At 46.6% G+C, this 11688-nt stretch overlaps 1 protein-coding gene across 1 annotated transcript; it reads right to left on the minus strand.

Moving 5' to 3' along the window:
* Positions 1 to 4061: 4061 nt before the first annotated feature.
* slbp2 (stem-loop binding protein 2) lies at positions 4062 to 11116 on the minus strand. The gene is made up of 8 exons (XM_061236551.1): positions 10963 to 11116; positions 10543 to 10677; positions 10331 to 10411; positions 9782 to 9889; positions 9232 to 9378; positions 7811 to 8002; positions 6324 to 6468; positions 4062 to 5242 (listed from the first exon to the last, which is right to left on the minus strand). The coding sequence occupies exons 1-8, from the start codon at positions 11007 to 11009 to the stop codon at positions 5054 to 5056; spliced, it is 1044 nt and encodes a 347-aa protein (XP_061092535.1). The 5' UTR covers positions 11010 to 11116; the 3' UTR covers positions 4062 to 5053.
* Between the last annotated feature and the right edge of the window lie 572 nt (positions 11117 to 11688).

The raw sequence follows: 11688 nt of genomic DNA on the forward strand, positions 1-11688 counted from the left end.
ACCAAGACAACGACATCATCACCTGACCTGAGAGAGAGAGGGGGGGGGGGGGGGGGGGAGAGAGTGAGAGAGAGAGAGTGAGAGCGGGGGGGAAGAGAGAGGGGGAGAGGGGGAGAGAGAGAGGGAGACAGGGAGGGAGAGGGGAGAGAGAGGGAGAGAGAGGGAGAGGGGGAGAGGAGAGGGGGAGGGAGAGGGGAGAGAGGGGGAGAGAGAGGAGAAGAGGAGGGGAGGAAGGTGAGTGTCAATAACAGTATAAATATTGTGACATTACTTTCAAAGTTCTCAACATCCCAGAGACCTGAGAGACATTAAATACAGTGCCACGGAAGTGAGTTAGCGTTTTTGAGGTACGGGCTTTTGTTTTGATTTCTAAAACACGGCCTGTGGCCAACAAGATATTCACATTTTGTTCTTGGACTGAATTGTTGAAAAGTTGTGATGTGCTTTAAAAAAGGAAGTTGCTAACAAGTTGCTCTATTGAAACTACAAGGATGATGTTGCGTGCAGGCAGGCTGGTATGAAACTTGAGTGATGGCTATTGGAATGTGACTGAAACTACGACAGCAAAGTAGCAACTTGCTTTTTCTTAAGCGTGCAACCGGTTGAGATATTACCAGATGTAACCACATGTAACTCCAGGACCGGAGTTAAACCCGCAGCCACAGCGCCCCCTCCAGGACTGGAGTTAAACCTGCAGACACTGCGGCCCCTCCAGGACTGGAGTTAGACCTGCAGACACTGCGGCCCTCCAGGACTGGAGTTAGACCTGCAGACACTGTGGCCCTCCAGGACTGGAGTTAGACCTGCAGACACTGCGGCCCTCCAGGACTGGGGTTTGACACCAATGAAGTACACGGTCCTCCAGGGAATGTGGGAGGGCTGGGTGTCGAAGGCCCCACCCCCACAGACCCATACAAGTCTGGCAAAAGGAAAGCACCCAGACGAAGGTACAACAGAAGAAGAGTTCTCAGACTCCTCACTCCCGTACCTGTGCCAGCTCTGCGTGGAGGTGAAATGCCGAACCAAAGGCACACTAATCACAGACAACAAAAGAGCTCCAGTGACAGGCACAGATCCCCTTACTGGATACAGGTTGGGATGGGCAAAGACGAAACGGTTTTTCTAGTTTTGGCTGTTTGCTCGGGGACTTAAGCAGAGGCCCGGTTCCGGGTGACACTGTGGGGACGTTCCCACAGGCCAGGAACAATGCGTTGGGTGGCAAGTTCACAAAAGCGCTTGCATACCACTCTCTAGCTCTGCCCAGTCTTTCTCTCTTTCTCTCTCTCACTGAGAGCGCAGCAGCTGTTTCTCCTCCTTTCACGGGTGAATGGGGACAGGTGCCCGCACCGGAGTGCGCAGCTCACAAGACCGAAGCGCAAAGCCGCAAAGACGGAAGCACAAAGCCGCGCACCCCGCTAAGGCACGGAGCCGGCAACAAAGAGCCACCGCAAACGGGGAAAAGCGCACTCAACGGCAACACAAACGCACAAACAAATTAAGTGGACTTAATAAAAGCGAAAAAAAATGTCAATACATAAAAACGTTTTCCAACCCATCACTCAATGGCTTTTTTTTTCTTTCTTTCTTTAAGCAGAGGAGAATAGCATCCCCAGACATTGTTGATCTGCCGTAGAAGAAAGAATACAAGATGGCACGCTCACAAGGCCACGGTGAACGTGCAATGCATTACATTACATTTCATTTAGCAGACGCTTTTATCCAACGCAATGTACAAAACGGTACATGTCAAAGTCATAGAACCCGTGGGATAAGGTACAATTCATATATAATTGATTGTAAGGCCATGAACATGAACAAGTCCATTACACAGGGTAGGTAGGCCAGGTCTGGGAGGGGTTGTATCCACTTCCATAAAAAAGGATGATCCAACAGTCCAGAACGCAGAACCATTGTAGAACTGCCACAGGGCAACTTTGAGCTGTTCCCGCTGCTCTGAGAAAGCGGACAAAGCCGATACAACTCAATATTATGGCTCCCAAGAAACTTCATGTTTGAAAATCTTTGAGCTGGCCAGTTTTCTTAAACTGGAAAGTCTGGCTCAAGCCAGAAGCGAAACTAGATAAGGCGTCATTAATTGCGGTTTGTGCAAGCTCGCGACCTTTAACATTCCCATTTTGCACACTCCACGTGCATTCCTTTACGCGTAAAGGTGAAAGTTTTGGTTTATCCAAGGAGGCCAAAGTGATTTCTTTGTTGGGTTTCATTGATGGGAACTGCTGGCATTTCCTAACGAAGTCACTATTGTTTTCTCGTTCTAGCTTTGGTGGCTTGGGTAAATATTCCCACGAAACGTGACCAACCGCTGTTTCTGAACAGTGCAGCGTGGCCCGATTAGGGAGCTATCCAAAATACCCAGATCCACAGCGGAATCGATTTCATTTAAAACTGATCTATTGCTGGTTACCTTAGTAACGAGGTTTGGGGAGCCGAGTACGGTAAAGTTAGTCTAACGTTACCTGGCTTTGTAAAATAATGCTTAATTATACACCATAATTCCATAGCTATACGTATATGGCCAAATTAATACACTGTATGCGATGTCACTACATTAATTAAGATAGCAGTACTGCCTGGCTATATTACGTTACGGCAAGTTAGGCAGCTTTGCTTCCTCGCTAGTTAATGGGCTTCAGAGGAAGGAATTATATTGAAATTGAAATGGCCAGCAAGTTGGATGGCTAGCAAGCTAGGGAAGCAAATTATTGCAAAGGCCTAACGAGTCAATTTACTATTTTTTTAGCAGGACCCAATATCCCGCAGATATTATTAACATTGAGTATCTACTAGTATCCAGTGTATAGCTAAATAAATAGATTACTGAATAAAAGAAAGCGTCCTAACACGGGCAAGCTAGCAATCTTACTGACTGGCAGTTAAGTTGACCGGTTAGCCATCAGGCTAGCAAGGGAAATAACTTAAATGACACCTTCTCTAGGACAACCTTTATTATAGTTTGGTATATGGCTATAACGGGACAAGAAAAACAATACAATCGGTACTGTCCCATTTTGAAGATATAAAAAAGAAGTTCTTCCTCCGCCACTGGTAAGCTTTGGTAACATTCGCAATTCGCAAAACGATGGTTGTGCAAGAAAGTAGGTTATTTATACTGACATTTTTGCAAGCCATCCGGTCATTTTGTAGCTAACGTAACGTCAAATGCCATCACAAATATACACAATAGCTGTATTCCCGAGCATTAGGCTAACGTTAGATAGCCACTTTGCAAGAGGCCAAACACACGTAGCTTAACATTCACTGATGTTACCATTGGTGATACACTGAAAATGAATGTATGTGGTTGTGTAAAGCCACACCGATTTATTCTCATCTAGATAGCTGGCTAACATTGGTTATCGGCTGTATGTGTATTACCTGCCCCAGAGTGTCTCCTTAGCAACCAAGAGCAGCACGGAGCGCCCGCTGGCCTTGTACTAAGAATAAATAGTCTTCGGGAGACACCAAATCGGTAGGTGCGGCAAAATCATCAGTTCCAATTTTTCCACAAATAATAACTACAACGTGAAATAGTCTATAAATATAATATACTGCATATTACTACGCAATTAAAAGTAATAAGCAATATGGTTGTTTCGATATTTAGACAAAACCTTAATCGCTGTAATAGCTCAAGAATACATTCGGACACCCCTGACAAGTTACATAGGAAACCAAAAACATAAGACGGGAGGAAACTTCTTGGCTGATCAATTTGGGCTGTGTGCTATTTTCAGGATTTGTAAACCAGCATACACATTAAAGTCTACAAACGATCAAATTGGGACTTGCACCGTGAAGAATGCAATGAATTCGTGCGGGCTCTTGTAATTAGACCAATTTTGCCTTTCAAAAAAATGTCTTGGTTATTGCAGTTCGCTGAGATTCAGTTTCGCTTATACGTGGGCCGAAATGAAATCAGATAAAAAGCAATTTACTAGTTTTTGAGTTGACGTTATATTACAGCATAGTAGCGCTGAATCGTTTAACGATTAGCTACATTTAAAAAAAAAAGATCCAATTTACATTACAGTCGTAGGCGGGGACCCACAAAATGGAAAGATGCATTCAGGGTTAACTGGAAAGTTAAGGGGTGTCTTTAATGAACCATCAGAACACAGAGACGCATCGCCTGCGTTGTTAAGAACAAACACCTTTACAACGAATAAACCAACTTTACAGATTTAGCAGGGCATGCCATTTCGGTCAACCGTTGGGAGTGGGGTTACGAATCTGCCGCCACCCTCTGGACATTCGCATTACTGCAATCAGCGTTTTGGCTTCGCATACGTTACATTACATTCGGGCAATATACACTTCTCATATAAACTGATGCCGAGAGAAAACACCATTTTTTATTTTAAATTGAAACCTATAATTTAACCGAAACTGACAGCGCTGTTCAAACCTGAAATTAATACTGAAATATATTGTGCTGTATATTGAACTTTTTATTCACTTTGCATTAGTACTAAAGTACAAAATGACAAACAAGCAAAAATAAAATCAACTAAAACAAACACAAAACAAGGTGTAATTTTAGCCCATTTTCACTAAGAATTCAGTTCCTAAAAAAGGGTGTTTGGTGAGATGGGAAGAATTCGGTGAAAAGAATGCATAATTGATATTGTGAAACAGAACCAGACCGACTGGCACGGCACTCCACGGAAATACTCCAATCCCATAATGCACTGGGCAGGTCCAGAACGGAACATGAAAATGAGAAACTACATGCTGGAGTGAGAAATCCCAGCACGCAGGCAGCAGTGTTTCAGAGGGGGGTGAAGTGTGCAAATTTGCAATTAATTTCAAAACACAAAGACAGAGCAATGTGAAAAGTGTAAAAACTAAAAATTGTGTGCAAGGCTGCAAGTGTGTGCGCGTGCGCGCGTGCAGAACCAGAACTGTTTTGCAGTGCCACGTTTTAGGGGGAAAGGGGGGGGGGGGGAAAACAAAAACAAGGATGATTTCATGGTCAGTACAGGTCCCTCTGTCAAAGGAAATTATGACTACTCCGCTCCAGCGCGGTGGGAGATTAATCTCTCTGGTCTCCCTGGAAGCCTCGGCCGTGGACGAAGCCGTCCGGCTGCAGATGTTGGGCGTGGTCGGTCTCCAGGAGGAACCGGAGCCAGCCAAGCACGTTCTCCTCCGCAGACAGCAGGGTGTTGAAGGAGTACGCCAGGTCAGGGCGAGAGGCAGGCGCTGGGAGTCCAGGCGCTCCCACCTGGGGAGAGATGGGGGGGACAGTCACACACAGACACACAGACACACAGACACACAGACACACAGACACACAGACACACAGACACACAGACACACAGACACACAGACACATCTCTGTGAGTGTCGGCTCTGGGTGTACAACTGCACAATGGGAAAAGCTCGACCACGCAGGTAGCCACAGAGCGGACGGCGCACAAAAATCCACACAGCACTACAGTCATTTAGGAGATGCTCTTACACAGAGAGACCTACAATGAGAAGGAACCCGACCTGCGTCAAATACATCATTGTTCTGGACTGTAATCATTCTCTATGCCTTACTGAGCTTGTCGGGTGTATTGAAACTTATGAAATATTCTCACAATACACACCCCCATCCTCTTGGTTGGCTCAGTTGCACCAGGCAAGATTAATCAAGCACAGAACAGTATTTGAATGAAAAACAATTACGAAATTTGACCCATTGAAGTCTGGAGGGAACAGAAGCACATCCACCCAGGAAGTAGGAGCTGGACCAGCCCAGCTAACAAGACATCCATGCTTACCAGGACTATGATAAATTATAAATACAGGAGAGAGAAAAAAAGAAATAAGAAATATTTTCTGATGGCACTGTTAAACAGTTTACTGCTTTTGTGCAAATATTTCCACCATATATGTACCATCTACCATCACTTTCACATTTCGTGGACTGTGATTAAACATTTACAGAAAAACCCACAGGTGGCCCACGTCCTTTCGGTTGTTCATTCACAGCGAAACAGAAACTCACCTGCGCAAGAACACCTTCAGCAAACACCCCCTCCCCTTTACCCGTACACCACACAGAGTGAGAACATGTACACCACACACACACACCTGTGGGCAGAGAGGACCCTCACACCAGACACACACACGCGCACGCACGCACGCAGAGTGAGGACCCTCACACCAGAGAGACACACACACACACACACACACACACACACACACACATACACACACACATACACACACACATACACACATACACACATACACACATACACACATACACACATACACACATACACACATACACACATACACACATACACACACACCTGTGGGCAGAGTGAGGAGGTAAGTGGTGACACCAGGGCAGGGAGGGCTGTGGAGGGCCCCTGTGGGACGCTGGGGTCCAGCCGGCTCCCCCCCGCTCCCTCTCGCTCACACAGATCTGTGTTCATCCGCTGCAGCAACTCTGGTCTGAAACGAGTTTACACACCGGGCCGTTAACACCGCGAATCACGAGGAGACTGCGGACACCTTCTGAGCGCCGACACTAAAACGCAGTCATTCAGTTATGATCATGAATTTAATGTGAAAGCAGGGATCTCTCTATATACGGGTACGACTGTATACCACTGTGCATTCACGATTATCAAACATTTAAACATTTGCCCACTCAAATGTTGGCATACTTGGAATAACCAAAAAAAAAAGAAAATTGTAGGTTTGAATAAATGTCACAATAGCTAGACAAGTGCAAGCAACCTAAAGATTGGACTGGCTTTCACATTTTGGAGGCTGTCACCAAGGGAATATGTGAACTGACCAATTACAAGGCACATAGGTTCACCAAGATAAGTAACAGAAATCAAGACAAAATATGCGCCTTCTTCATGAGAACCAATTCTCCCTAAATTAACTCTATAACTCTCATTGTAGGCAAGTTGGCCAAGTTTAAATAAACGGAGGTGCCAAGCCAGACCAGGCACAGGCAGAGCGGTTAGAGGAGTTGTGATAAAACGGCTGCCAAACCAGTCCTGTGCATCGGGGAGTCTGCGAAGGGACGCAACTGTGACGCAGATAGAGTCTCGCTGGTGTGAAAACCACACGGAGCTGAGAAGAAGGTGGCTTTAAAGGCCCCACTTATTCCTCTGAGCTTCTGTCCCAATTAAGCTGGTAAAATAGGAAACCTGAGAAAACGACATTCACTCCCAGAAAAAATAAAATAAAATAAAAAAAATAATAATAATAATTGCAGAGCAACATACGCCAGTTAAGATTTGGCTCCAGATCTCTCTCAGCAGCAGCCAATCATCTTTCAACTTTCACAAAAACCCTCTGCAACACGCATGCGTTTTCTGGTTCAGTGGGCACTGTTGTACAATCGCCGCAGGTGCTGTGGAGGAGATTCAGGGTTCCAGGACACGAAGGAAACCAGTTATTCCCCGCCACGTAAAGAGGACACTGCGCTGTAGGAGACGGCGTCTTTCAGATGAGACGTTAAACCGAGGTCCTGACTCACTGTGGTCATTAAAGATCCCATGGCACTCTTCACAAAGAGCGGGGGGGGTTCCCCGGCGTACTGGCTAAATTCCCCAACCCTAGCTCTCTCAACCTGCCACCTAATCATCCCCCGATTCAATTAGTTTGCTCCCTCTCCCACCTCAGCCGATCGCGTGGCGAGTGTTCTGGCACAAAATGGCTGCCGTTGCATCCCAGGTGGGTGGCTGGTTTGAGGCGAGTTTCCCCCCCTCACCACTGTATATAAATGCCGTAATCCATCCATCCGTGTACACGGCGGACAGGGACCGGTACTCACAGGTGTTCCGCCGGGTCGACCGACTCCACGCTGGCCTGCGACAGGCTGGAGGCATCGTGGGGGGAGCCGGAGGGGGGGTCCCAGGCATGCAGGGCCCTCCTCCACACACGCACCTGCCGGTCCCAGGAGCGCCGGCTGTATTTGCGGTACTTGTTCGGGGTGCGGGGGTGGAGCCCTGGGTGCCGCAGGCGTCTGCGGTCAGACGTTCAGAAAACTTTCAGGTTAAATTTATCTTTTCAATTTGTATTAGTCTCTGTACTGTCGCTCCTGAAGTTGGAGATAGTAGTTACAGTCTTGGCCCATCTACCGTGTGTACTGGACTTATGTTCATGGCCTTACAACCAATCATGTCATCTGACCTGCTTGGTTGTTTGTCCGACGACCTTACTCTGCACCGTTTTGTATGCCACACTGGATAAAAGCACTGGCTCAATAAAATGTAACAGGCAATTATAAAAGGCAGCAACGTAAATGACACATTAGCAAACAAAAAGTATGACATCTGTGCATCAACCAAAAAAAAAAAACAATTCACTCAGGTGTCGGTTAAAAACAAGTATATATACACAGGTATATTACGTATAACGGTGATACAATTAAAACGGACATGGACAAAGCCGCTAAACGCTGCGTTACCTCGGCACCAATCACACAGTCCCAAACGGTTCTGTGTCCACCAATCAGAACACTTGTACACAAGTATCTCAAAGAGGACTGGTTGTGGGCGGGACCAACCGTTAGAAGCTGTGACTCACACAAACTTTCCCCAAGAGAAAAGGTCAGTTTCTGTCATAGAATCTACTGCAGCCTCCTGCATATACACTGTAGTCCATGAGTATTTGTATAGTGACACATTACATTTTTTACATAACATTAATGGAATTTGGCAGACGCTCTTATCCAGAGCGACGTACAACAAAGTGCAAAGTGTATACCCATAACCAGGGATAAGTGCGCTGAAAGACCCTAGAGGGAAGTACAATTTCAACTGCTACCTGAACAACAAAGATAAGGACCAGGGCTTATTTGATCATCGGATTTAAATCTTTTTTTTTTTTTTTTCTTAAATAGTCATACCGCAAGACGCAAAAATAAACTGCTTACCTAGCCAAAAAAATAAAAAATAGCAAAGGTATCATCCTAATACACAAGCAAAAAACACAAGCAAAAAACACAGCTAAAGACAACAGTTTTTTTTTCCTTCTGGCCCTGTGCGCCAGCACACTGGATTTATAAACAATGAATATGATTTCGAAGTATACAGTCACAGCTTTAATTTGTGGGTATTTACATACATATTTACACAACGGTATGCACAACTGAGCCAAATAGTTTTGACCACAGAACAAATTAGTTTTGACATTCCAATGTTAAGTGCGCACACACACGCACACGCACACGCACGCACGCACGCTGCCTACTTTGGGACCTGCTGCAGGTAGTTCTGGTATCCGCAGGTGCCCTTGCCGTACTGGATCTGTTTCTGCCGGCGCTTCAGTACCGCCTCGTTGGTCTCGCACCGGGACGGGTCCAGAGAGCGGGGCCCATGGTGCATCTGTGACTGAGCCCTCCAGAGAAAGTCAGGTTTAGCCTCACAGACACTAACAGACCACACACTAACAGACCACACTAATCCAAACTGCCTTTACCCAATTAATAGGTTCTTTGGTGCAAGGCCTGCCGAACAACACTTCCAGACCTGGCTAAGACCGTTCCCAGGCCAAGTAAACACCGTCTACACCAGTGTTTCGGCACACGGGGAATAAAATATACTCCCGTTTCGCCCAGAACACACATTCCCCCCTGCAGACCTTCGGACAAGACCCAGGCATCAGAAGCTCTAAACGCATGCGCCCCGAAACTCCACCACAGAATGAGACGGGGAAACCGGACAGACGGGAACGTGTCCCGAGCGGGTGACGGTCGGTCGCTCAGGTGACAGTTTGTTGCCCAGGCAACCAGGTCTCTGACCTCTCGAGCGCCTCCATGTCCCGAGCGTGAGCGCAGAGGGTGTCCTCCGTTCCCACGGCAACGCTGGCAGTGGACATTCTCAGGATGCATCGCTCCAGGATGGAAGATCTGCAGAAACGGGACGGTGAGGGCGCGGCCGGACGGAGAGGCGCTGCCCAGACGGGCTAACAGACGCCATAACCGGGCGTCAAGCAGTCGTCATAACCGGGCGTCAAGCAGTCGTCATAACCGGGCGTCAAGCAGTCGTCAAAGTCGTCCAGAGGCACCTTTCCTGTTACACCACACCCGGGTGTAACCTAGAGGCAACATGTGAAACTGACATACTTAGCACACTACTTGTACTATGTGTCAATGAAAATCAGCCTGAAATGCAATGCGAGTAGTGTGCTAGTATGCAGCTTCCAGCACAGCTACATTCACAAGGTGTGTATTAAAGCGCGCACGCACGCACACTGTGCCCCCTGGGTTCTGCCGTGTATGTGGTTTAATGGTTTGCATGCAAGATATATATATATAGTACATGCATCACTGAATGTCGATGCCCTTTACCTGCGAGGTGGTTGTGTGATGTCACCGGTGTCCACATCCCCGCTAAAGTCAGAGGGGGGTGGCGTTTCCGTTCCAGAGTTACTGTCGAAGTACAGAGGCTTAAAAAAAAGTCTTAAAAAAGAGTTCAGCCAAAAAACGACAAATAAAACCACAGCATTAAGTGGCTACAGTGCTAAAGCCCCCTGGCACAGTGAAACGGACTCCTTTCTTACCTGACCAAACTGTCATACACAGAACTGCAACCAGGGAGAAGCCATGGCTCCAGCCCGTAAGAGTGAGGACCCGGTCTGGTCACAGCGCCCTCTGGTGGCACACAGTGGCCTGACCAAAGTGGCATGGACCATCCCCTGAAATAGTGGCATACGTCCATAAACAAACCATGTCAATCTCTGCTCATCGCGAAAAGAGTTGTTCAGCAAATCGCATCATTGTCGATTATGCATCGGCAGCACGACAGGTATAGGCCCAACTTGAGTCCTTCTACAAATCGAATTTACCATTTGATTGCTACAAACGAACCGATTGATTTGGCGACGGTACACTTCTGTTTGACTGCTTAATTCGGAAGAGGAAACACGATGTAGGCAACAAGTAAACGCAGGCTAATAGAGAAGGACGAAATGTTTACGAACCTCGCCTCCGGCGGGCTGTGCAGCGCCGTGTCTATGCGCGTTGTCATGCTGTTTGCAGCAGCAGTCAGTGAGAAAACACGCCATGTTTGCCACTCCAGGTTTAAATTAGCACCTGGCGAGATGACCTCCGACCCCCGTAGGGCGGGGTGGGGCAGCCAGGTAGACTGGAGTGCCTTGTGATCTCGCTTGAATTAGTTACCTCGCCGACTTTGTCTTAACTTAAAACATGTGTGTCTGCAATATACATCGCAGTTAATCGAGCTACGTCCGAAAGTGTGTTCCATTTTTTTTCGTACGTAACCCTTAAAATGAGTTTTAAAAATATTTTATTTTATTTCTCTTTACAACCATTAGCGTTTGAGAAGTTTTCTTTCGCGTGTGACAACCACACGCAAAACCAGCAGTATTTGCTCATTGGTAGATAAATACTGCCCTCTTGCGCTGATTGACACAAACAATCGACTGTTGCCTTTGATTGTTTACTTGTGTGCGGCTTTCAAACAAAAAAAGTGCGTGTTTCCGCCTGGTTTCGAACCGATAACCTTTCGTGTGGGATCCGAGAGCTTTATTTTCCTTCACTTTTCAGTCGTGCCTGCAAATTATTGTCACTACAGCACGCCAACGTTTCGGTAAGTCTCGTCTTCATTATTATTTTACTAACGGATATTTTCAGTGCTAGCTAGTTTGATTCATGATTGTTTTTCATGTCCCGATTATTAGTTTGTC

The sequence above is a fragment of the Conger conger genome, chromosome 3 (assembly GCF_963514075.1).
Source record: "Conger conger chromosome 3, fConCon1.1, whole genome shotgun sequence".
NCBI classification, from domain to species: Eukaryota; Metazoa; Chordata; class Actinopteri; order Anguilliformes; family Congridae; genus Conger; species Conger conger.

What these genes read in the sequence shown, in the direction of transcription:
- slbp2 (XM_061236551.1), bottom strand. Translation starts at nt 11,009, where the DNA reads ATGACAACGCGCATAGACACGGCGCTGCACAGCCCGCCGGAGGCGAG. An exon ending in ATCACACAACCACCTCGCAG is followed by an intron (nt 9,890 to 10,330) that starts GTAAAGGGCATC and finishes CCGTTTCTGCAG; the next exon opens with ATCTTCCATCCTGGAGCGAT. An exon ending in CCTCCTCACTCTGCCCACAG is followed by an intron (nt 5,243 to 6,323) that starts GTGTGTGTGTAT and finishes ATCTCTCCCCAG; the next exon opens with GTGGGAGCGCCTGGACTCCC.